The 26,030-nt window shown below is 42.3% G+C and overlaps 1 protein-coding gene and 1 long non-coding RNA gene across 5 annotated transcripts in view; one reads left to right on the top strand and one right to left on the bottom strand.

Annotated features, from left to right (window-relative positions):
- The window catches only part of timeless (timeless circadian clock), a 79,536-nt gene that overhangs the window by 8,409 nt on the left and 45,097 nt on the right, over positions 1 to 26,030 (bottom strand). For all 4 annotated transcript variants that reach the window (XM_007229639.4, XM_015605085.3, XM_015605089.3 and 1 more), the window contains exons 6-18: positions 10,949 to 11,050; positions 10,377 to 10,532; positions 9,950 to 10,083; positions 9,562 to 9,649; positions 9,152 to 9,328; positions 7,936 to 8,153; positions 7,741 to 7,844; positions 7,371 to 7,540; positions 6,887 to 7,009; positions 2,331 to 2,482; positions 2,105 to 2,202; positions 1,805 to 1,928; positions 616 to 817 (exon numbers count right to left, since the gene is read on the bottom strand). In XM_007229639.4, coding sequence (XP_007229701.3) covers positions 616 to 817; positions 1,805 to 1,928; positions 2,105 to 2,202; positions 2,331 to 2,482; positions 6,887 to 7,009; positions 7,371 to 7,540; positions 7,741 to 7,844; positions 7,936 to 8,153; positions 9,152 to 9,328; positions 9,562 to 9,649; positions 9,950 to 10,083; positions 10,377 to 10,532; positions 10,949 to 11,050 — 1,848 coding nt within the window. The remainder of the gene's footprint in view (positions 1 to 615; positions 818 to 1,804; positions 1,929 to 2,104; positions 2,203 to 2,330; positions 2,483 to 6,886; positions 7,010 to 7,370; positions 7,541 to 7,740; positions 7,845 to 7,935; positions 8,154 to 9,151; positions 9,329 to 9,561; positions 9,650 to 9,949; positions 10,084 to 10,376; positions 10,533 to 10,948; positions 11,051 to 26,030) is intronic.
- LOC125787431 (uncharacterized) overlaps positions 17,084 to 26,030 on the top strand; it is a 28,281-nt gene continuing 19,334 nt past the window's right edge. Inside the window, exon 1 of the long non-coding RNA XR_007429322.1 lies at positions 17,084 to 17,161. This is a non-coding gene — a long non-coding RNA (uncharacterized LOC125787431). The remainder of the gene's footprint in view (positions 17,162 to 26,030) is intronic.

Here is a 26,030-nt window from a genome sequence, read left to right as displayed (position 1 = left end):
CCTGGTCAGGCAGACAATATGGACATTTTTTTGAGATGCTACAAAAGCAGAAATTCACTCCAAATGTACTTAGACACATTACAATTTAGATGAATGTATTGATGATACAGTACTATGATAAAGTATTTACTTTTTACAAAATTTTAGTGCAAATATGTTTGTGTCATATGAGGTGGGTGAGGTGTCCACAAACTTAGACCCCTAATTTCAGTCTTACACTGTAATTCTGTGTATGTCATATTATATCGTATGGCCAAAATTATGACAATAAAAAATTTTAATTGTAATATTGCAAAATTTTTGATAGCAGTCCATCTTGTTTTGGTTTTGCTGTTTACTGTATTAACTTGTACTTTTTTTTACATTACTTTACTTTTGTTACACTTATTATTTTTAATCTGAGTAAGTCTTCCTACTAAATGCATAAAACTCTAATATTTACACTTAATTAAACTTTAATATTTATTTTGTTGCAGTAGTAGAGTCTTGAAATTAATTTGTAACAATTCAATGTTCTGCCATATTGCCAAGAATATCAGTATTGCAAAAATACCCCAAAATATCATAACATTTTAGACTGGAGTTCAGTGGGTGCAGTGTGTTCTGTTGAACTACCTTATACGCAGAAGCTGCAGGGTCAGATAGGATCTTATTAAAAAGGTAGAAAACTGAGAGCTGAAAGAGCAAAGCGTCCATCTTTAGGTCCACGCCCACACGATGCAGCATGCGCACTACGCAGTGGTTGGTGTGTGGTGTGTTTGTGGCGTACGAACGCAACAGGATCAGGTACGGCCGAACAATGTTAGGGCTGGCAAACCTGCAAAACAGAAAAATAAGTCAGTTAATCGCCTTTTACACCACTTTTATGCTTCTTATAGGTCCTTCAGGATACATTTACTGTGATGATGTACTCTGATGAGTCCCAAAAATAAAAGCAATACACAATACATGTTTATGCTACTGACAACAACAACCTCTAATGCAAAACCCGCCTATCAGAGGCTTAAACTAGCCCAATATCTAAGGTTATCACAGGAGTTCACAACACAGTACATTTTCATTTTAAATGGTTTGCAATAAGAGCTTTTTGCAGCCACAATAAATTAGTGGCCCAAATTTTCACAAGATACTATCAAACAAGACCTTTTTGCAAAAAAAAAAAAAAAAAAAAAAAAAAAAAAAAAAAAAAACACAAACTTGGAAAACTGACTACAGAGGTAATTCGAAAAAAGCAAAACAAAGGGAAATACTACTAAAAGAAACAAATACTACTAAAAAAAAAAAAAAACTGCATTAACGAAAATTCACAAATAAATTTTCAGTATAACTTTTACAAAAAACTTCACAACAGAAGATTGATCACATGCATTATAAAAATTCAAAGCAATATATGATTTCTGTTCATATTTACATCTCGTCCTAAAAAAAAAAAAAAAGAAAAATCATCAGATTAGGTAACTACAAAAATAGTCATTAGCTCAGATCATGTCCAGATAATGGATAATAAGCTAATCATGTAATTATCATGACAGCCCTATATTGAATAAAGTATTTATTAAAAACTGTTAAACCATCCTTGCCAAGTCCTTATCAGTTACATGGGACTACACTGCAAAAATCTCATTAAGGGCAAAACCTGTTCACACTCCACTGAAATATATTCAAAATACAAGTTACAAAACACTGGAAAGTCTCCACAAAGAGGAACTGTATTACTTAATAACGATACTAACGATTCCTAAATTTCCTTCGGGATAAATAAAGTAACTATCTATTTACTACTGTACTAAAACACTGCACTGACCTCTTAATGAAATCCAAGAAGTTAAACTCTGTTTCAGACACTCTTACAGACTCCAATTCTTCCTCCTCTTCTAGCTCCGCACCGTCATCATCCTCATCCATAGCAGCTTCTGTTTGTGTGGGTCCTGGATAAGATTTAAAATAGAGATTCAGTTAACTTCAGTAAAACTGATATTAGGTTCATTTTTCTTTAATCAGTTTGCATTCTCAATTTTATTTTATTTTTGTTCAATATGGTCAGTTTAAATCCACAGTATGTACTGACAGGCTGGAGTATCACAGTTTTCAATAGTTATCTTACTGGGAAGCTCAGCAAAGAGGATCTGCTTCAGCAGCTCCAGCTCCTCTTCAGGCTGCACTTCAGCAGAACCGAACACGTTCCCTTCAGGCCAAACCTCACTGTGAACGATACAGGAAATAATACAAAAATGTATTCAGAGATCCAGAGAAAAAATAAACTAAAGATACAGCACAAATCATAAGTACATATGCGTGTGATTACACATTACAGACTGGTGCTGCTTTACCGTGCGGCCCGCAGCAAGCTGAGAGCCTCGGGGCCGGTTCGGGCGAGCACAGCATCCTGAATACGGATCATGGCTTCGGTGCGCTGCTCTGTAACAGGAATTTCAGATGCTGCATCAAACGGCACAGCGCCCTCTGTCAGAGCCTCCGACAACTGCAGACACAAGAAACAACAGTGTTATTGATTCATTTAAAGAAGTGGAAGACTAAATGCATTATATTAAGACCCAACACATCTCTATTTCCGGCACGCATCTCAGTTATTTCCGGCACGCACAGAAGGCGTAAAAACACAAACAGGCGCCAGGATCATACTAACCTGCGTCCACTAAAACAAACCACGCCCACTACTACCTCATTCTCTGTTGGGCTATGGAACTGCCAGTCGGCTGTTAATAAAGCAGACTTTATCGCCTCTTATGCGAATCATCAGTCATTACAACTGCTGGCACTGAAACTTGGATCAAACCTGAAAATACTGCTACACCGGCGGCTCTTTCCAATTATTATTCCTTCTCCCACACTTCTCGTCTCTCTGGACGAGGAGGTGGAACGGGCCTATTAATTGCTAATGGCTTAAAACATACTCCACTATTACCGGCAAACACATTCAATACATTTGAGTATCATGCCACACTGGTTAATACTCCAGCAAAACTTGCCATTATTGTTCTCTACCGTCCTCCTGGACAAATGGGCGAATTCACGCATGAACTTGACATGCTACTGTCTTCTATCCCTGAGCAAGATTGTCCCATGCTCATTCTAGGGGATATGAACATCCACCATGACAGTACCAGCTTCACAGACTTCCTATCCCTCATGCAGTCTTTCGAACTGGAGCAGGTCCCCAGCCCTCCAACACATAAAGCTGGCAAACATCTAGACCTGATCTTCACTCGTAACTGTGACACCGACTCTCTAACTGTCACTCCTTTGCACGTCTCAGATCACTACTTTATGAAACTCAATGTTCATATTTCAAATAAACCCACAGCTACTCCTACTATGGTCTCGTTCCGCCGAAATCTTCGAGATCTCTCAGCAGACCAGTACTCCTCGCTGGTGACTGACAATATGCCTCCACCAGGCTCATTTTCATCACTCAATGTAAATGATGCCACTGACACTCTCTGCTCCACACTAAGCTCCTGTTTGGACAACCTCTGTCCTCTTACATCTCGAGCCATTAGCTCAAACAAACCGCAGCCATGGCTTAAAAATGACACACTCAGGGAACTACGCTCCAAACTCCGAGCTGCCGAAAGAAAATGGCAAAAAAACAAAAAACAAGCAGACCTAAAAAATTACCAACTGCTCCTGGCTTCTTTTTCAGCCAACCTCACTACTGCTAAAGCTGAATTTTATCACAATAAATTCTGCTCTCTCACAGACTCCCGGAAACTATTTGCTACATTTAAATCACTACTCAACCCTCCGCCTCCTCCTCCGGCTACATGCCTTACGGCTGAAACACTTGCCTCATTCTTTACTGGCAAAGTGGCGGCCATCAGCAACCAGTTTACTGATGCACAATGTAGCAGTCCTACTACATCCTCTACTGCCTGGTGTCCCTCCACCGAAGGCGGTGCTTTCTCCTCGTTCACTCCTCTCACTGAGAACGAGACACTGGCTCTCCTAACACGTAGCCGTCCTACTACGTGTCCGCTTGACCCAATTCCTTCAAACCTACTGCAAACTATCGCACCTGCAATCATTCCGGCTATCACTCACACGATCAATGCCTCTTTAACTTCTGGTGTATTCCCGACTGCTTTCAAACAAGCACATGTGACACCACTGCTTAAAAAGCCTTCTCTCAACCCCGCCCAGGTTGACAACTACAGACCGGTCTCACTGCTACCCTTTCTCTCTAAAACACTAGAAAGAGCAGTTCTAAATCAGGTCTCTGGCTTCCTCTCCCAGAATGACCTTCTGGACCAGAACCAATCTGGGTTCAAAAAAGGACACTCTACCGAGACGGCTCTGTTGTCTGTGACTGAAGCGTTGAAAACTGCCAGAGCTGCAGGTCAGTCCTCAGTGCTCATTCTGCTGGACCTCTCGGCCGCATTTGACACAGTCAACCATGACTTCCTCCTAACTATACTCTCAAACATGGGGATTGCAGACAATGTGCTGTCATGGTTCAGATCGTACCTCACTGGGCGCTCGTTCAAGGTGTCGTGGCTAGGACAGCTGTCCTCAGCCCGCTCCTTATCCACTGGGGTTCCCCAAGGTTCGGTACTGGGACCCCTTCTCTTCTCCATATACACCACCTCTCTTGGTCAGGTTGTCCGCTCACACAGATTTTCCTACCATTGCTTTGCTGATGACACCCAGCTATACCTGTCGTTCTCACCTGAAGATCACTCAATCTCTGCATGGATATCGCAGTGTCTCTCTGACATATCCTCATGGATGAAGGAGCATCACCTTCAATTAAATCTCTCAAAGACTGAACTTCTGGTTATACCAGCAAAACCATCTTTTCAACACAACTTCTCTATAAGTATCGACTCTCTCTCTCTCTCACCGACAAAGGTTGCTAGGAACCTGGGTGTTCTGGTTGATGACCAACTCTCCTTCACGCACCATGTGGCCTCAGTTGCTCGGTCCTGCCGCTTTGCGCTCTATAACATCCGAAAAATTAGACCGTTCTTGACGCAACAGGCCACCCAACTCCTGGTGCAAGCGGTCGTCATCTCACGCCTCGACTACTGCAATGCCCTGCTAACTGGCCTCCCGGCCTGTGTAGTAAAACCACTACAGATGATTCAGAACGCAGCAGCACGTCTGGTCTTCAACCAGCCAAAACGGGCACATGTCACCCCGCTGCTCATTGAGCTCCATTGGCTACCAGTTGATGCTCGCATCAAATTCAAAGCTCTTACAATCGCCTACAAGGTGATGACAGAACAGGCTCCTTCCTACCTGCACTCACTCCTGAAGGCTTACGCTACCTCCCGGCCGCTGCGCTCCTCCAATGAACGTCGCCTCGCTTTACCAAACATTCACACAAAGCAATCCAGACTGTTCTCATACAGAGTTCCCCAATGGTGGAACAAACTACCTTCCACTACCAGATCAGGAGAATCTCTCGCTATCTTTAAGAAACTCCTGAAGACAGAGCTCTTCAAAGAGCACTTACTCTCCTAACACCTCTAACACACTAACTACTTCTAACCTCATTTCCTTCTTCCCCTCTTTCACTCCTCTATCTTATTCCCCTTTGACCTCCTTTTATCCCTATCCAAAGATGTTTTACCTTTAAACTTATTTTACATTGTACTTGACTATTGTAAGTCGCTTTGGACAAAAGCGTCTGCCAAATGTAATGTAATGTAATGTAATGTAAACACAAAAAAATACGCTATCAACAAATCATAAAATTTATGGCCATAGAGAATAGTTTAGCAGAATTTGATAGGTTGTTTGTGTTTACATGCATGTTTGTTTACATAGGAACAAACTTCATTAATATTGTCCATCATAACAGTGTACTGCAGCATGGAAAAGAAAAAAGTATCTTAATCTATTAATATTAAAGCTAACCGCAAGAAACCAATTTTCCGAATGTTTAAAGTTCTGGGAGTTTTCTGGGACATTTAAAAACTGAACTGTAAAGGGCCCTGCTAACCCTGATGTTCTGACCAGCCCAGTGCTCATTTTATAATATTTTGGCGCACATGAACCAGCCATTTTCCACTGTTCTACAGTGCTGAGCAGTATGACCAAAAATGCATATCCTATATTTGGCAAGATTCTGGCGGTTTCACGGTATATCCCGATATGTTTTAATATTATTATTTAATTATAGTTTTTGCATGACTGGGCTTAAATATAGCCTGTATTAAGTCCAGATTTGTCCGTTTTTATAAACTAATTACACATAAGACAGTATTCCTAATAGTCAGCACTCCAGAGCGCTGTTATGTTATTAAGATACATTAATGTTCATCTCATTGATTTGATATAAGTTACATTTACCTTCTCTCAGCTCCATCGCTAACGTGTCCTCGGCTGAGACGGTGCAGCATTAAAGCGTGCTGTTGTGGGAGGCAGGGGTGAATACACGCTGTCCAGCCTGAAATGCTCCATTATTATTGCCATTTTTCCTCGTAAGTTGTCGCTCTTTTCCCTCGCTGCTTCAAAATACCCTCTTCTCAACTAAAACCTCCGCCGCTTCCTCCGTTTTTCCTGTCCGCGGGTGACGTAACGCTAAGTGCATTGTCACATTAAAAGCGCAAATTACCGCGCGCTGAGTTTTTCATGAAATAAACGATTACTTGAGGCACAGACCCTGCATCTAAACAATCACAACCCGAATCTGATTCAGATTAATAGTTAAAAAGCATATAATTAATCGCAATTATTCCCAGGACACTACATTAAATCAAAAACTAATAAAAAAAACAAAACAAAAAACAAAAAATAAATAAATAAACTAAAATGTTATTATGACAGGGCCAACTACATTGTCATTTAAAAAACATCCATCAACAACACACACAGCCACAGAACCTGCATCAGTGAGATACTGAGCGTGTGAAGAACTAACCTGAAAACCACAACTTTGAAGTTCTTCAGATATTATCTTCCAAGTCTCCTCCAGAGCTTCAGGTGTGTTCTCTGTCGGAGCGCTAGGTTTCTTTTTCCGCGTTGTCCGTTTTGCCTTCTTTTTCTAAAATAAACAAAAAGACAGTAAACGCAACACTAATTAATCAATTGTGTATCAGCTGTAAGTTTGTTAAAAAAGTTACTTATTTTTCCAATAATCAATACATGCATACATGCATAAATGATGCATACATAGGACACAGGACACAAGATACACAGGACAATCCTGGTTATTTAAAAGATAGCAGAGAACTGAAGGAATTTACTCAAAGTAAACCCAACACAAGCATTTTGAGATTACTGATATGTTAAGTATTTTTCTTGTGACAGATGTAGGAAGATCTTTTTTCCAAAAGTATCGTTTGTAGACAAAATGAGTCCATGAGAAAGACAAAATGAAGTGTAAAAATCCTCGTCCTGCTCACCTGCACCAGGAGGTTGTTGCGGCCCTTACAGAATCGCTCAAGCATCCGCAGGAACAGATGAGTGGACTCCACCAGGTCCCGCAGGAACGAGCGCGGCTGCATCCGCTCATCAAACTTCCGCAGTAGAGTCAGGAAGATCTCCCTGTACTCCATCAAGTAGAAGATATTACCTACAAGCAGTGACATGGAGTTAGGAGTGAGAATTCAATCTGTACCACGTATGAGTTTAAAAATTGAAGACTTCAATTTAATTTTACCTGAATTTTAAACTTTTCTACATATTTTTTCTTGATATGAAAACCCATCAAAAATAAACTATCACTGACAACAATACAATCTCCAACAGAGGAACACTAAAACAGTCTTTTACTCTTGATAACGTTGGCACTCTGGCGAATGTTTTCATCCTTTGAGTGATCCATTTCATTTACAGTCATCAGGAGCTCCTGATAGGCCTTCAAAGCCAAATGCATCCTATGAGATTAAAAAACAAACAAACATATTTATTCATTAATTGCATTCATTCATTTTAAGTTCTGTGCTCATTTAATAGCTTTAGACTCACCTCCGAGACCAGGATGTAGCTTCCTTTTTGTCGGTGAGCATCATTTCGTAGTAATTGGTGATGTTTTTTTCTATAAAATGGAAAGCACGGACAGATAAGGTCTCGGAGACCAGCTCTGCTTTGCAGCCATTCCCACGATTAAAGGCCATGAAGAAGCTCAAAGCCCACATGTAGTACGTCTCATCATGCTGCTGGGCATGCTCTCGAATCAGCGACTCCTGAAGAGAAAAAAAGATGATAAAGAGATGTAACTATTATTGTATATTAGTTAGACACCAAAATGAACATAATCTACATAGATCATAGAAAATGCAAACAATATATATATATATATATATATATATATATATATATATATATATAATTATTTAAATTTATATATTTTTATAAAAAAAAATCCAACTTTTACATGCATTAGAATTAAACAGTGCCTGTTAGACAAATTTATGCAACTGATCTCTACTCTGATTGGATGCCTGTAATGTGCTTTATTCGAAAAGCAGCCCCAGAACATTACTTATAACTGTAGTGTGAGCAGTTGGGGCTAAACTGCTAAATTTTAAATGAATGAATAATAAAAAAAAACCTAATTAATTAACATTAAAGGAGAACTCCAGTGTAAAATGGGCTTTTAGTGTAGTAAAACTTGATAAAAAGTTCTTACCTTTGATGAATAGCACACCTCTGTTCTCCTACAGTGTTCCGAGATCCAGAAATTTTAACAGTTTGTCCAAACACTCTTCAGACTGAGTGACACAGGGCATAAGAAGCTTAATAAAAGCCACTGTTTACATCCTATAACGCAAGCTTCAGCTCCGAGTGCCGCCATTACTGAAAATAACAGACACATAAATAGACTATGTATTTATGTCTGTCATTATCAGTACAAAGATGGCGGCACACAGAGCTGAAGCTCACGTTATGGGATGTAAACAGTGTTTTTCATTAAGCTTCTTGTGCACTTTTTAAGTTGTTAATGCCTCGTTTTAAATGTCAGGGCTCTCCGGATTCTATCAAGGAGATTTGGAGCTACTTTGAGCCTGAATAACGGTGGAAAAAGCGATTTATGTCACTTCTGGATCTTAGAACACTGTGGGAGAATGTAGGTGTGCATCAAAGAAAAGTATTTTTTTACAGCAGAGGTCTCCTTTAAGCTTGGAAACTTAACTCTACATTTTTTAATGTAAATATTAAGCAGTGATGTGTTGTAGCCCACCTTAACGAGGTACATAAGCCGATTGTAACAGTTCTCCAGGAAGTCGACGCAGAACTCTCTCAGGAACAGACGAACGTTTAGGACAGAGCGCCGCTGACTGTCTGTGTCCCGGGCCATCTGCTTGCGCTTGGGCACTCGCCTCGTCGCCTTTCCAGCATCATGAGAATAATTCTTAAACTGGAAACCAGAAAATATACATAGTCCGGTTTTGAAAACAGTCAAATTAAAGCTTTTACATTAATATAATTTATATATGAAATATAATTATATTGACATATAACGTATCAATCATTTACTATAACTAAATAAAATGCATCGACAACGAAAATCACCAAAATTAATTATTGAAAAAAAAAAAAGAAAAAAAAAAAAGATAGTTAATTGTTGTCATTTTTCAGACATTTACTCACATTGTGGAGTCCACTGTGAAAAATAACATCTTTCTCTCCAATAGACTTTAATCCTTCAACAACATATGAGCCTCGGAAACGAGAGTGCCTATAGCAGAAAGAGAAAACAGACTGCTGCCCTGACTAGATACCACCTAGACAATTAGAAACAAAAATAGCTCCCCCTTGTGGTGAGACAACTTTTGAGGCAAGTCTTCCTCAGATCAGGGATAAAACAATTTTAGGGCTAGATTATTATTTAATTGTACGTTTTTTAATGAGAGGGAAAAAAGGAGGGGAAAAATTTGCTCAATATGCCAAGTTATGCTATATCATTTTTGTTGTTCTATTCCGAAAACAAAGGTGAATACATCCGAAGAGTGATTAGGAGAGCACCAGAAGCATTCACCTGTTTCCTCTCTGCATGATTCGGCTCCGTTTCTCTGCCTGCTCTTTCTGTCTGAGAGACTCCAGTTCACTGGTGTCTTTCTGTTTCTCCTGAGCGGAACGGGAATGTCCTGCACTCACCAGCTGCTCAGGAGTCTGTGTGACAGAGAGCAGGAAAAAATGGAACAGAAACAGTTCATAAAATTTTAGAGGAACCATTCTGAGAGAGAACATCAGCATTACACAACGGTCAATTGATTTTAGATGTAGTTCATAAACCCATCTTACACAAATTAAATAATAGTTTATGGACATTGTAAACACATTCAGATACTTTAAGTACTTTACGCAACCAACCGTCAACACAGAACCGGGTGGATTTGTTGGTTCAGCAAATAAATATTACAGGAACTGGATGTATTAGTGCAATATTGAATTAATACACTTACTTGATCTCTAAACATAAGAGAGATAACCTCCAGAACATGCATGCTCCACTGCTGTTCACTCTGGGCGCTGGCCAAGAACTTTAGCAGGTCGTCCATTCCACTCATGTGGATGGCCCACAGCAGCTTATCGTGAACACTAGCATCATCGTCCACATTCTTTAATGGGCATCAAAAGAGAGACATGAGGGAAAAAAAGGAAAAGAGTTTAGAATGGGACCACTGTGATGGAAAGCATGTATAAATAAATACATCATTTTATAAAATGCATGACAGCTAACTGCTTAAAAAAAGTTACATCAATTCGATTTTATGACATTGTATACCTTTAACTCCAGAACTGCTGAGCTGCAATACAATTTCTTATTCATTTTACTGCATTACTGCATTTTTATACTGCACTCTAATAATCTTTTGCTGAGATCTATGTGAAAAATGACATATTAGCATTGGCTCAAAATTCCAAACGATTCATCACTGGTTTAAGAAGATGACAAATAAGTAAATAGTTAAACATGCATGCACACTTGTTTAAAGTACTTAAATGAGTGGAGTTGTTATCAATTAATTCTAACCTTCTCCTCGTAGGGGTCAGGAGGGACATGCAGAACGTTTCTGATCAGCAGCAGGATCCTCTCAATCAGCAGGTTATCCTCCTCTTGCCTCTGCTCCCAGTCCTGAGAGACAGTAATCAGAAATAAACTGGGAATTAATCAGTGGCGATTGCTCTAAGACTGCAAGGGAAGCTCAGCTTCCCCTAAAATGTAAAAAAATAAGTGATTAAATATATACTATTGAGTGTACATGTCACTGATTAAATATGCGCTACACCGCGCTGAACTTAGTTCAGAATCAGCTTCTTATCACTGGTAACGCTGCAGCTTTCCTCTCACTCATTCCCGCAGCTTCACAGCGCTGCTTTAAACAGTGCGGACGCTGAGCGTCCACAGACTTCAATAGCGGAGCAAAGCGCGCGGCGAAACGAGACGAGTCATTGGATAAATGCTGGGCTTTGTCCCACCCATCGGACGCTCAGTGTCTCTGGGGGTCTATGGGGCAGTGGGTTGGCCTCGGCGACGCTCAGCATCTGCATGATGATTGGATGATCTGTCTGAGGCAGAGTCTTTTTGATTGACAGCGAAATGAGCGAATCAGCGATCTTTGACTAGCGACAAATCAAGCTTCTATTTCTGGTGCTTTTCTGTAGCTGCTTGTGTTTGGAGACTGACTTCTATCACTCTTTCTGACTTCTATCACTCTTTTCTATCGCAGTTTCTGTCCAGCGGGTGCTGCTGAGCCCCTCCACAGTCACAAAGCACTCACAGACGGACACACTTCACACTAGCCTCGCGCCAGTGCAAGCTGCACATAATGTCAGACAGTTTTAATGTTGTGGACGGATTTTGGAGAAGCCTTTTGATAGTCTTCCATACAAAGAAAAACTTTCAAAAAAGAGTTAAACAGGAGGGCAGATCTACTGCTCAGATTAATTTGGTGTAAAAGGTGGGGAAAAGTAACAGGTATTTTCAGCTGTCCTGTATGATAAAGTGAGCTGGCTGACTGGAAGTGCTGTAATAAATAAAATGTCCTGTTGGCCATTCCTCTTGATGAAACCATCTCAGGACATAAATGAACAGGGGTCAGTAGTAAATATTGTATCATTAAAAATAATTAAAATAATTAAAAATAATAAAGGGATTATTCAAGGAAATTAAAACTGTCCAAAAAAGAAACAAATTTACCTGGATTTTTTTCCTTTACCAACTTTAAAGATTTTGCATAATGTTTTTTTTTACTGATCATTTTATGTTTATTCATGTCATAGCGTATTTTTTATGTAATTGTTCAATGTAAAGAATGGGTACCTTTTTGTGATGTAGTGAAAACTTGAAAATAATGCCTTTTGTTTACAAAAAAAAAAAAAAAATCATCTCAGGGAGAGTAGAATTTACGTATAAATAAAACGACATATGTTAAGATGTAGGCCGAAATTGAGCTTCCCCTCCTTGAAAGACCAGCATCCGCAACTGGAATTAATATATTATTACAACTCAAAACATGTCAGTACATGTGTGCTAATTAAATTCATTATGAAAATTTAACACAATAAAATGGGGGTTGGGTGTTTGTAGAAATCCTAGAGATAAATTTACAAAATGTAATACTAGGACCCAGAATCAAGACATTATTATTAAACTAGAAAAGGCAAAGTTCGTGAACGAACTTTAAGTTGGCTTGGAAAAGTACGCTAATAACGTTGAAAAGTTAAAATGGTTGCTTAGTGGTTGCTAGGCAGTTGTGATCATTTCTAAAGTGGTTGCTAGGCAGTTGCTATCATTACTAAAGTGGTTGCTAAGTGGTTGCTAGGCAGTTGCTAACGTTTACCTAGTGGTTGCTAAGGTGTTGCTAAGTGGTTGCTAGGCAGTTGCCATAATTTCTAAAGTGGTTGCTAGGCAGTTGCTAACGTTTTCCTAGTGGTTGCTAAGGTGTCGCTAAGTGGTTGCTAGGCAGTTGCTATCATTACTAAAGTGGTTGCTAAGTGGTTGCTAGGCAGTTGCTAACGTTTTCCTAGTGGTTGCTAAGGTGTTGCTAAGTGGTTGCTAGGCAGATGCTATCGTTTCTAAAGTGGTTGCTAAGTGGTTGCTAGGCCGTTGCTATCGTTTCTAAAGTGGTTGCTAAGCAGTTGCTAGGCAGTTGCTAACATATTCCACATGGTTGCTAAGTGGTTGCTAGGCAGTTGCTAACATTTTCCAGGTGGTTGCTAAGATATTGTTAACTGGTTGCTAGGCAGTTGCTATCATTTCTAAAGTGGTTGCTAGGCAGTTGCTAACATTTTCCAGGTCGTGGCTAAAGTGTAGCTAACTGGTTGCTAGGCAGTTGCTTACATTTCCAAAGTGGTTGCTAAGCGGTTGCTAGGCAGTTGCTAAAATATTACACATGGTTGCTAAGTGGTTGCTAGGCAGTTGCTATAATTTCTAAAGTGGTTGCTAGGTGGTTGCTAAGGTGTTGCTATGGTATCCGGGGTGGTTGCTAAGGTGTTGCTAGGTGGTTGATAGGTGGTTGCTAGGGTGTTGCTTGGTGGTTGCTAAGGTGTTGCTATGGTATCCGGGGTGGTTGCTAAGGTGTTGCTAGGTGGTTGCTAGGCAGTTGCTATCATTTCTAAAGTGGTTGCTAAGTGGTTGCTAGGCAGTTGCTAACATTTTCCTAGTGGTTGTTAAGGTGTTGCTAAGTGGTTGCTAGGCAGTTGCTATTGTTTCTAAAGTGGTGGCTAAGTGGTTGCTAGGCAGTTGCTAACGTTTTCCAGGTGGTTGCTCAGTGGTTGCTAGGCAGTTGCTAACGTTTTCCAGGTGGTTGCTAAGTGGTTGCTAGGCAGTTGCTAACGTATTCCAGGTGGTTGCTAGGCAGTTGCTAAGTGGTTGCTAGGCAGTTGCTAACGTTTTCCAAGTGGTTGCTAGGCAGTTGCTAACGTATTCCAGGTGGTTGCTAGGCAGTTGCTAAGTGGTTGCTAGGCAGTTGCTAACGTTTTCCAAGTGGTTGCTAGGCAGTTGCTAAGTGGTTGCTAGGCAGTTGCTAACGTTTTCCAGGTGGTTGCTAAGGTGTTGCTAAGTGGTTGCTAGGCAGTTGCTAACGTTTTCCATGTGGTTGCTAAGTGGTTGCTAGGCAGTTGCTATCATTTCTAAAGTGGTTGCTAAGTGGTTGCTAGGCAGTTGCTAACGTTTTCCAAGTGGTTGCTAGGCAGTTGCTAAGTGGTTGCTAGGCAGTTGCTAACATTTTCCAGGTGGTTGCTAAGTGGTTGCTAGGTAGTTGCTAACATATTCCAGGTGGTTGCTAGGCAGCTGCTAAGTGGTTGCTAGGCAGTTGCTAACGTTTTCCAGGTGGTTGCTAAGTGGTTGTTAGGCAGTTGCTAACGTTTTCCAGGTGGTTGCTAGGCAGTTGCTAAGTGGTTGCTAGGCAGTTGCTAACGTTTTCCAAGTGGTTGCTAGGCAGTTGCTAAGTGGTTGCTAGGCAGTTGCTAACGTTTTCCATGTGGTTGCTAAGTGGTTGCTAGGCAGTTGCTAACGTTTTCCATGTGGTTGCTAAGTGGTTGCTAGGCAGTTGCTATCATTTCTAAAGTGGTTGCTAAGTGGTTGCTAGGCAGTTGCTAACGTTTTCCAAGTGGTTGCTAGGCAGTTGCTAAGTGGTTGCTAGGCAGTTGCTAACATTTTCCAGGTGGTTGCTAAGGTGTTGCTAAGTGGTTGCTAGGCAGTTGCTAACGTTTTCCATGTGGTTGCTAAGTGGTTGCTAGGCAGTTGCTATCATTTCTAAAGTGGTTGCTAAGTGGTTGCTAGGCAGTTGCTATCATTTCTAAAGTGGTTGCTAAGTGGTTGCTAGGCAGTTGCTAACGTTTTCCAAGTGGTTGCTAGGCAGTTGCTAAGTGGTTGCTAGGCAGTTGCTAACATTTTCCAGGTGGTTGCTAAGTGGTTGCTAGGTAGTTGCTAACATATTCCAGGTGGTTGCTAGGCAGCTGCTAAGTGCTTGCTAGGCAGTTGCTAACGTTTTCCAGGTGGTTGCTAAGTGGTTGTTAGGCAGTTGCTAACGTTTTCCAGGTGGTTGCTAGGCAGTTGCTAAGTGGTTGCTAGGCAGTTGCTAACGTTTTCCAAGTGGTTGCTAGGCAGTTGCTAAGTGGTTGCTAGGCAGTTGCTAACGTTTTCCAGGTGGTTGCTAAGTGGTTGCTAGGCAGTTGCTAACGTTTTCCAGGTGGTTGCTAAGGTGGTTGCTAAGCAGTTAATAGGTGGTTGCTAAGCCTTGGCTGGGGTGCCGGGGTGTCCAAACTTTTGACTGATAGCTGCTCCATACAGCAGCTCCTCCATACACTCACAGTACTAGAGGAGCAGGGGAGAGAAGGGGTTCCGTGCGCAGAGCTGCTCGTGTGCGAGATGGAACTCTGGCCCCCCCATTCATTTCTATGGGAAAACTTCGTACGACAATTGTACGAAAACCGTACGTCGCATCATTTCGTAAAGCATATTTTCGGAAAGAACGCGGTAAGTTTTATAGACCAGCTGAATTACGTCTTCGTATCTCAAAAATTGTGACGTTCACGGCCGTTCAAAATTCTCCCCCATTCATTCCTATGGGAAAAAAAAGCGTACGTTTACGAAGTTTTTACGAAAACCGTACGATATATCGCTTCAAAAAGCACAAGCAACCTAATCGGGCATAGGTCCGACGATCCTGTAAAGTTTCGAGTTTCTACGTTAAAAGCCCTAGGAGGAGATAGTGATTAAATTTTGTGAAGAGAATAATAATAATAACTAGAAAAGGTAAAGTTCGTGAACGAACTTTAAGTTGGCTTGGAAAAGAACGCTAATAACGTTAAAAAGTTAAAATGGTTGCTAAGCTTTTTCCGTCTGAAGAGTGTGAATAGTCATTGATATGCTGTTAACTTTTGGCTAAACGCTAAATGCTAAAAACGCTGAAATCTAAAAACATTTGGTTAAACGCTGAAATCTAAAAACATTTGGTTAAATGCTGAAATCTAAAAACGTTTGATTAAACGCTGAAATCTAAAAACGTTTGGTTAAACGCTGAAATCTAAAAACATTTAGTTAAACGCTGAAATCTAAAAACGTTTGATTAAACGCTGAAATCTAAAAACGTTTGGTTAAACGCTGAAATCTAAAAACGTTTGATTAAACACTGAAATCTAAAAACGCTTGTTTAAATGCTGAAATTGTAAAACTTTTGGTTAAACTTTTGATTGCTAATGTGTTGCTAGGCAGTTGCTATCATTTCTGAAAAGGTTGCTAAGCTGTTGCTAGGCAGTTGCTAATGTTTTCCAGGTGGTTGTTAAGCTATTGCTAACTGGTTGCTAGGCAATTGCTAACATATACCAGGTAGTTGCTAAGGTGTTGCTAGGTGGTTGCTAGGGTGTTGCTAGGTTGTTGCTAAGGTGTTGCTATGGTATCTGGGGTGGTTGCTAAGATGTTGCTACGTGGTTGCTAGGGTGTTGCTATGGTATCCGGGGTGGTTGCTAAGGTGTCGCTAGGTGGTTGCTAGGGTGTTGCTAGGTGGTTGCTAAGGTGTTGCTATGGTATCTGCGGTGGTTGCTAAGGTGTTTCTAAGTGGTTGCTAGGTGGTTGCTAAGGTGTTGCTATGGTATCCGGGGTGGTTGCTAAGATGTTGCTAGGTGGTTGCTAAGGTGTTTCTATGGTATCTGGGGTGGTTGCTAAGGTGTTTCTAGGTGGTTGCTAGGTGGTTGCTAAGGTGTTGCTATGGTATCCGGGGTGGTTGCTAAGATGTTGCTAGGTGGTTGCTAAGGTGTTGCTATGGTATCTGGGGTGGTTGCTAAGGTGTTTCTAGGTGGTTGCTAGGTGGTTGCTAAGGTGTTGCTATGGTATCCGGGGTGGTTGCTAAGATGTTGCTAGGTGGTTGCTAAGGTGTTGCTATGCGGTTGCTAAGGTGTTGCTATGGTATCTGGGGTGGTTGCTACGGTGTTGCTAGGTGGTTGCTAAGGTGTTGCTATGTTATCCGGGGTGGTTGCTAAGGTGTTGCTAGGTGGTTGCTAGGTGGTTGCTAAGGTGTTGCTAGGTTGTTGCTAAGGTGTTGCTATGGTATCTGGGGTGGTTGCTAAGGTGTTGCTAGGTGGTTGCTAGGTGGTTGCTAAGTGGTTGCTAGGTGGTTGCTAAGGTATTGCTAGGTGGTTGCTAAGGTGTTGCTATGGTAACCGGGGTGGTTGCTAAGGTGTTGCTAGGTGGTTGCTAGGTGGTTGCTAAGGTGTTGCTATGGTATCTGGGGTGGTTGCTAAGGTGTTGCTAGATGGTTGCTAGGCAGTTGCTATCATTTCTAAAGTGGTTGCTAAGTGGTTGCTAGGCAGTTGCTAACGTTTTCCTAATGGTTGCTAGGCTGTTGCTATCATTTCTAAAGTGGTTGCTAGGCAGTTGCTATCGTTTCTAAGGTGGTTGCTAAGTGGTTGCTAACGTTTTCCTAGTGGTTGTTAAGGTGTTGCTAAGTGGTTGCTAGGCAGTTGCTAACGTTTTCCAGGTGTTTGCTAAGTGGTTGCTAACTGGTTGCTAGGCAGTTGCTATAATTTCTAAAGTGGTTGCTAAGTTGTTGCTAAGTGGTTGCTAAGCAGTTGCTAACGTTTTCCAGGTGGTTGCTAAGGTGTTGCTAAGTGGTTGCTAGGCAGTTGCTAACGTTTTCCAGGTGGTTGCTAAGCAGTTAATAGGTGGTTGCTAAACCCTGGCTGGGGTGCCGGGGTGTCCAAACTTTTGACTGATAGCTGCTCCATACAGCAGCTCCTCCATACACTCACAGTACTGGAGGAGCAGGGGAGAGAAGGGGTTCCGTGCGCAGAGCTGCTCGTGTGTGAGATGGAACTCTGGGCCCCCCATTCATTTCTATGGGAAAACTTCGTACGACATTTGTACGAAAACCGTACGACGTATCGTCGAAACGTTAAAATTTTCGGAAAGAACGCGGTAAGTTCTATAGACCGTCCGATTTTTGTCTTTGTATGTCAAAAATTGTTACCTACACAGTCGTTCAAAGTTGTCCCCCATTCATTTCCTATGGGAAAAAAAAGCGTACGTTTACGAAGTTTTTACGAAAACCGTACGATGTATCGCTTAAAAAAGCACAAGCAACCTATTCGGGTATAGGTCCTACGATACTGCAAAATTTCGTGGTTCTACGTCAAAAGCCCTAGGAGGAGATAGTGATTAAATTTTGAGCGCGGAATAATAATAATAACTAGAAAAGGTAAAGTTCGTGAACGAACTTTAAGTTGGCTTGGAAAAGAACGCTAATAACGTTAAAAAGTTAAAATGGTTGCTAAGCTTTTTCTGTCTGAAGAGTGTGAAGAGTCATTGATATGCTGTTAACGCTAAATGCTAAAAACGCTGAAATCTAAAAACATTTGGTTAAACGCTGAAATCTAAAAACATTTGGTTAAACGCTGAAATCTAAAAATGTTTGATTAAACGCTGAAATCTAAAAACGTTTGGTTAAACGATGAAATCTAAAAACATTTGGTTAAACGCTGAAATCTAAAAACGTTTGATTAAACGCTGACATCTAAAAACGTTTGGTTAAACGCTGAAATCTAAAAACGCTTGTTTAAATGCTGAAATCGTAAAACTTTTGGTTAAACTTTTGATTGCTAATGTGTTGCTAGGCGGTTGCTATCATTTCTGAAAAGGTTGCTAAGCTGTTGTTAGGCAATTGCTAATGTTTTCCAGGTGGTTGCTAAGCTGTTGCTAACTGGCTGCTAGGCAATTGCTAACATATAACAGGTGGTTGCTAAGGTGTTGCTAGGTGGTTGCTAGGGTGTTGCTAGGTTGTTGCTATCATTTCTAAAGTGGTTGCTAAGTGGTTGCTAGGCAGTTGCTATCGTTTTCCTAGTGGTTGTTAAGGTGTTGCTAAGTGGTTGCTAGGCAGTTGCTATCATTTCTAAAGTGGTTGCTAAGTGGTTGCTAGGTAGTTGCTATCGTTTTCCTAGTGGTTGTTAAGGTGTTGCTAAGTGGTTGCTAGGCAGTTGCTATCATTTCTAAAGTGGTTGCTAGGCAGTTGCTAACGTTTTCCCAATGGTTGTTAAGGTGTTGCTAAGTGGTTGCTAGGCAGTTGCTTTCATTTCTAAAGTGGTTGCTAAGTGGTTGCTAGGCAGTTGCTAACGTTTTCCAGGTGGTTGCTAAGTGGTTGCTAGGCAGTTGCTAACGTTTTCCAGGTGGTTGCTAGGCAGTTGCTAAGTGGTTGCTAGGCAGTTGCTAACGTTTTCCAAGTGGTTGCTAGGCAGTTGCTAAGTGGTTGCTAGACAGTTGCTAACATTTTCCAGGTGGTTGCTAAGTGGTTGCTAGGTAGTTGCTAACATATTCCAGGTGGTTGCTAGGCAGCTGCTAAGTGGTTGCTAGGCAGTTGCTAACGTTTTCCAGGTGGTTGCTAAGTGGTTGCTAGGCAGTTGCTAACGTTTTCCAGGTGGTTGCTAGGCAGTTGCTAAGTGGTTGCTAGGCAGTTGCTAACGTTTTCCAAGTGGTTGCTAGGCAGTTGCTAAGTGGTTGCTAGGCAGTTGCTAACGTTTTCCAGGTGGTTGCTAAGTGGTTGCTAGGCAGTTGCTAACGTTTTCCAGGTGGTTGCTAGGCAGTTGCTAAGTTGTTGCTAGGCAGTTGCTAACGTTTTCCAGGTGGTTGCTAAGTGGTTGCTAGGCAGTTGCTAACGTATTCCAGGTGGTTGCTAGGCAGTTGCTAAGTGGTTGCTAGGCAGTTGCTAACGTTTTCCAGGTGGTTGCTCAGTGGTTGCTAGGCAGTTGCTAACGTTTTCCAGGTGGTTGCTAAGTGGTTGCTAGGCAGTTGCTAACGTATTCCAGGTGGTTGCTAGGCAGTTGCTAAGTGGTTGCTAGGCAGTTGCTAACGTTTTCCAAGTGGTTGCTAGGCAGTTGCTAAGTGGTTGCTAGGCAGTTGCTAACGTTTTCCAGGTGGTTGCTAAGTGGTTGCTAGGCAGTTGCTAACGTTTTCCAGGTGGTTGCTAGGCAGTTGCTAAGTGGTTGCTAGGCAGTTGCTAACGTTTTCCAAGTGGTTGCTAGGCAGTTGCTAAGTGGTTGCTAGGCAGTTGCTAACGTTTTCCAGGTGGTTGCTAAGTGGTTGCTAGGCAGTTGCTAACATTTTCCAGGTGGTTGCTAGGCAGTTGCTAAGTTGTTGCTAGGCAGTTGCTAACGTTTTCCAGGTGGTTGCTAAGTGGTTGCTAGGCAGTTGCTAACGTATTCCAGGTGGTTGCTGGGCAGTTGCTAAGTGGTTGCTAGGCAGTTGCTAACGTTTTCCAGGTGGTTGCTCAGTGGTTGCTAGGCAGTTGCTAACGTTTTCCAGGTGGTTGCTAAGGTGTTGCTAAGTGGTTGCTAGGCAGTTGCTAACGTTTTCCAGGTGGTTGCTAAGGTGGTTGCTAAGCAGTTATTAGGTGGTTGCTAAGCCCTGGCTGGGGTGCCGGGGTGTCCAAACGTTTGACTGATAGCTGCTCCATACAGCAGCTCCTCCATACACTCACAGTACTGGTGGAGCAGGGGAGAGAAGGGGTTCCGTGCGCAGAGCTGCTCGTGTGTGAGATGGAACTCTGGGCCCCCCATTCATTTCTATGGGAAAACTTCGTACGACATTTGTACGAAAACCGTACGACGTATCGTCGAAACGTTAAAATTTTCGGAAAGAACGCGGTAAGTTCTATAGACCGTCCGATTTTTGTCTTTGTATGTCAAAAATTGTTACCTACACAGTCGTTCAAAGTTGTCCCCCATTCATTTCCTATGGGAAAAAAAAGCGTACGTTTACGAAGTTTTTACGAAAACCGTACGATGTATCGCTTAAAAAAGCACAAGCAACCTATTCGGGTATAGGTCCTACGATACTGCAAAATTTCGTGGTTCTACGTCAAAAGCCCTAGGAGGAGATAGTGATTAAATTTTGAGCGCGGAATAATAATAATAACTAGAAAAGGCAAAGTTCGTGAACGAACTTTAAGTTGGCTTGGAAAAGTACGCTAATAACGTTGAAAAGTTAAAATGGTTGCTTAGTGGTTGCTAGGCAGTTGTGATAATTTCTAAAGTGGTTGCTAAGCGTTTGCTATGCAGTTGCTAACGTTTTCCAGGTGGTTGCTTAGGTGTTGCTAAGCAATTGCTAGGCAGTGGCTAACATATTCCACATGGTTGCTAAGTGGTTGCTAGGTGGTTGCTAAGCAGTTGCTAACGTTTTCCAAGTGGTGGCTAAAGTGTAGCTAACTGGTTGCTAGGCAGTTGCTAACGTTTTCCAAGTGGTTGCTAGGCAGTTGCTAAGTGGTTGCTAGGCAGTTGCTAACATTTTCCAGGTGGTTGCTAAGTGGTTGCTAGGTAGTTGCTAACATATTCCAGGTGGTTGCTAGGCAGCTGCTAAGTGGTTGCTAGGCAGTTGCTAACGTTTTCCAGGTGGTTGCTAAGTGGTTGCTAGGCAGTTGCTAACGTTTTCCAGGTGGTTGCTAGGCAGTTGCTAAGTGGTTGCTAGGCAGTTACTAACGTTTTCCAAGTGATTGCTAGGCAGTTGCTAAGTGGTTGCTAGGCAGTTGCTAACGTTTTCCAGGTGGTTGCTAAGTGGTTGCTAGGCAGTTGCTAACGTTTTCGAGGTGGTTGCTAGGCAGTTGCTAAGTTGTTGCTAGGCAGTTGCTAACGTTTTCAAGGTGGTTGCTAAGTGGTTGCTAGGCAGTTGCTAACGTATTCCAGGTGGTTGCTAGGCAGTTGCTAAGTGGTTGCTAGGCAGTTGCTAACATTTTCCAGGTGGTTGCTCAGTGGTTGCTAGGCAGTTGCTAACGTTTTCCAGGTGGTTGCTAAGTGGTTGCTAGGCAGTTGCTAACGTATTCCAGGTGGTTGCTAGGCAGTTGCTAACGTTTTCCAAGTGGTTGCTAGGCAGTTGCTAAGTGGTTGCTAGGCAGTTGCTAACGTTTTCCAGGTGGTTGCTAAGTGGTTGCTAGGCAGTTGCTAACGTTTTCCAGGTGGTTGCTAGGCAGTTGCTAAGTGGTTGCTAGGCAGTTGCTAACGTTTTCCAAGTGGTTGCTAGGCAGTTGCTAAGTGGTTGCTAGGCAGTTGCTAACGTTTTCCAGGTGGTTGCTAAGTGGTTGCTAGGCAGTTGCTAACGTTTTCCAGGTGGTTGCTAGGCAGTTGCTAAGTGGTTGCTAGGCAGTTGCTAACTTTTTCCAGGTGGTTGCTAGGCAGTTGCTAAGTGGTTGCTAGGCAGTTGCTAACTTTTTCCAAGTGGTTGCTAGGCAGTTGCTAAGTGGTTGCTAGGCAGTTGCTAACGTTTTCCAGGTGGTTGCTAAGTGGTTGCTAGGCAGTTGCTTATATTTTCCAGGTGGTTGCTAGGCAGTTGCTAAGTTTTTGCTAGGCAGTTGCTAACGTTTTCCAGGTGGTTGCTAAGTGGTTGCTAGGCAGTTGCTAACGTATTCCAGGTGGTTGCTAGGCAGTTGCTAAGTGGTTGCTAGGCAGTTGCTAACGTTTTCCAGGTGGTTGCTATGTGGTTGCTAGGCAGTTGCTAACGTTTTCCAGGTGGTTGCTAAGGTGTTGCTAAGTGGTTGCTAGGCAGTTGCTAACGTTTTCCAGGTGGTTGCTAAGGTGGTTGCTAAGCAGTTATTAGGTGGTTGCTAAGCCCTGGCTGGGGGGCCGGGGTGTCCAAACTTTTGACTGATAGCTGCTCCATACAGCAGCTCCTCCATACACTCACAGTACTGGAGGAGCAGGGGAGAGAAGGGGTTCCGTGCGCAGAGCTGCTCGTGTGCGAGATGGAACTCTGGGCCCCCCATTCATTTCTATGGGAAAACTTCGTACGACAATTGTACGAAAACCGTACGTCGTATCGTTTCGTAAAGCATATTTTCGGAAAGAACGCGGTAAGTTTTATAGACCAGCCGAATTACGTCTTCATATCTCAAAAATTGTGACGTTCACGGCCGTTCAAAATTCTCCCCCATTCATTCCTATGGGAAAAAAACGCTCACGTTTACGAAGTTTTTACGAAAACCGTACGATATATCGCTCCAAAAAGCACAAGCAACCTAATCGGGTATAGGTCCGACGATCCTGTAAAGTTTCAAGTTTCTACGTTAAAAGCCCTAGGAGGAGATAGTGATTAAATTTTGCGAAGAGAATAATAATAATAACTAGAAAAGGTAAAGTTCGTGAACGAACTTTAAGTTGGCTTGGAAAAGAACGCTAATAACGTTAAAAAGTTAAAATGGTTGCTAAACGCTAAATGCCAAAAACACGGAAATCTAAAAATGTTTGGTTAAACGTTGAAATCTAAAAATGTTTGGTTAAACGCTGAAAACTAAAAATGTTTGGTTAAACCCTGAAATCTAAAAACATTTGGATAAATGCTAAAATCTTGAAAGTGGTTGCTAGGCAGTTGCTAACGTCTTACAGGTGGTTGCTAAGCTGTTGCTAAGCGGTTGCTAGTTATTTGCTAATGTATTACACATGGTTGCTAAGTGGTTGCAAGGCGGTTGCTAAACAGTTGCTTACGTTTTCCAGGTGGTGGCTAAAATGTAGCTAACTGGTTGCTAGGCAGTTGCTAAGTGGTTGCTAGGCAGTTGCTAACGTTTTCCAGGTGGTTGCTAAGTGGTTCCTTGGCAGTTGCTAATGTTTTCCAGGTGGTTGCTAAGCGGTTGCTAGGCAGTTGCTAACATATTCCAGGTGGTTGCTAGGCAGTTGCTAAGTGGTTGCTAGGCAGTTGCTAACGTTTTCCAAGTGGTTGCTAGGCAGTTGCTAAGTGGTTGCTAGGCAGTTGCTAACGTTTTCCAGGTGGTTGCTCAGTGGTTGCTAGGCAGTTGCTAACGTTTTCCAGGTGGTTGCTAAGTGGTTGCTAGGCAGTTGTTAACGTATTCCAGGTGGTTGCTAGGCAGTTGCTAAGTGGTTGCTAGGCAGTTGCTAACGTTTTCCAAGTGGTTGCTAGGCAGTTGCTAAGTGGTTGCTAGGCAGTTGCTAACGTTTTCCAGGTGGTTGCTCAGTGGTTGCTAGGCAGTTGCTAACGTTTTCCAGGTGGTTGCTAAGTGGTTGCTAGGCAGTTGTTAACGTATTCCAGGTGGTTGCTAGGCAGTTGCTAAGTGGTTGCTAGGCAGTTGCTAACGTTTTCCAAGTGGTTGCTAGGCAGTTGCTAAGTGGTTGCTAGGCAGTTGCTAACGTTTTCCAGGTGGTTGCTAAGTGGTTGCTAGGCAGTTGCTAACGTTTTCCAGGTGGTTGCTAGGCAGTTGCTAAGTGGTTGCTAGGCAGTTGCTAACGTTTTCCAAGTGGTTGCTAGGCAGTTGCTAAGTGGTTGCTAGGCAGTTGCTAACGTTTTCCAGGTGGTTGCTAAGTGGTTGCTAGGCAGTTGCTAACGTTTTCCTAGTGGTTGTTAAGGTGTTGCTGAGTGGTTGCTAGGCAGTTGCTATCTTTTCTAAAGTGGTTGCTAAGTGGTTGCTAGGCATTTGCTAACGTTTTCCAGGTGGTTGCTAAGTGGTTGCTAACTGGTTGCTAGGCAGTTGCTATCATTTCTAAAGTGGTTGCTAAGTGGTTGCTAGGCAGTTGCTAACGTTTTCCTAGTGGTTGCTAAGTGGTTGCTAACTGGTTGCTAGGCAGTTGCTAACGTTTTCCAGGTGGTTGCTAAGGTGTTGCTAAGTGGTTGCTAGGCAGTTGCTAACGTTTTCCAGGTGGTTGCTAAGGTGGTTGCTAAGCAGTTATTAGGTGGTTGCTAAGCCCTGGCTGGGGTGCCGGGGTGTCCAAACTTTTGACTGATAGCTGCTCCATACAGCAGCTCCTCCATACACTCACAGTACTGGAGGAGCAGGGGAGAGAAGGGGTTCCGTGCGCAGAGCTGCTCGTGTGTGAGTTAGAACTCTGGGCCCCCCATTCATTTCTATGGGAAAACTTCGTACGACATTTGTACGAAAACCGTACGACGTATCGTCAAAATGTTAAAATTTTCGGAAAGAACGCGGTAAGTTCTATAAACCGTCCGATTTTTGTCTTTGTATGTCAAAAATTGTTACCTACACAAACGTTCAAAGTTGTCCCCCATTCATTTCCTATGGGAAAAAAAAGCGTACGTTTACGAAGTTTTTACGAAAACCGTACGATGTATCGCTTAAAAAAGCACAAGCAACCTATTCGGGTATAGGTACTACGATACTGCAAAGTTTCGTGGTTCTACGTCAAAAGCCCTAGGAGGAGATAGTGATTAAATTTTGAGCGCGGAATAATAATAATAATAATAATAATAACTAGAAAAGGCAAAGTTCGTGAACGAACTTTAAGTTGGCTTGGAAAAGTACGCTAATAACGTTGAAAAGTTAAAATGGTTGCTTAGTGGTTGCTAGGCAGTTGTGATCATTTCTAAAGTGGTTGCTAGGCAGTTGCTATCATTACTAAAGTGGTTGCTAAGTGGTTGCTAGGCAGTTGCTAACGTTTACCTAGTGGTTGCTAAGGTGTTGCTAAGTGGTTGCTAGGCAGTTGCCATAATTTCTAAAGTGGTTGCTAGGCAGTTGCTAACGTTTTCCTAGTGGTTGCTAAGGTGTCGCTAAGTGGTTGCTAGGCAGTTGCTATCGTTACTAAAGTGGTTGCTAAGTGGTTGCTAGGCAGTTGCTAACGTTTTCCTAGTGGTTGCTAAGGTGTTGCTAAGTGGTTGCTAGGCAGTTGCTATCGTTTCTAAAGTGGTTGCTAAGTGGTTGCTAGGCCGTTGCTATCGTTTCTAAAGTGGTTGCTAAGCAGTTGCTAGGCAGTTGCTAACATATTCCACATGGTTGCTAAGTGGTTGCTAGGCAATTGCTAACATTTTCCAGGTGGTTGCTAAGATATTGTTAACTGGTTGCTAGGCAGTTGCTATCATTTCTAAAGTGGTTGCTAGGCAGTTGCTAACATTTTCCAGGTCGTGGCTAAAGTGTAGCTAACTGGTTGCTAGGCAGTTGCTTACATTTCCAAAGTGGTTGCTAAGCGGTTGCTAGGCAGTTGCTAAAATATTACACATGGTTGCTAAGTGGTTGCTAGGCAGTTGCTATAATTTCTAAAGTGGTTGCTAGGTGGTTGCTAAGGTGTTGCTATGGTATCCGGGGTGGTTGCTAAGGTGTTGCTAGGTGGTTGATAGGTGGTTGCTAGGGTGTTGCTTGGTGGTTGCTAAGGTGTTGCTATGGTATCCGGGGTGGTTG

Source organism: Astyanax mexicanus, chromosome 24 (assembly GCF_023375975.1).
Source record: "Astyanax mexicanus isolate ESR-SI-001 chromosome 24, AstMex3_surface, whole genome shotgun sequence".
In the NCBI taxonomy this organism is placed as follows: domain Eukaryota; kingdom Metazoa; phylum Chordata; class Actinopteri; order Characiformes; family Acestrorhamphidae; genus Astyanax; species Astyanax mexicanus.
This window is presented reverse-complemented; position numbering and strand designations above follow the sequence as displayed.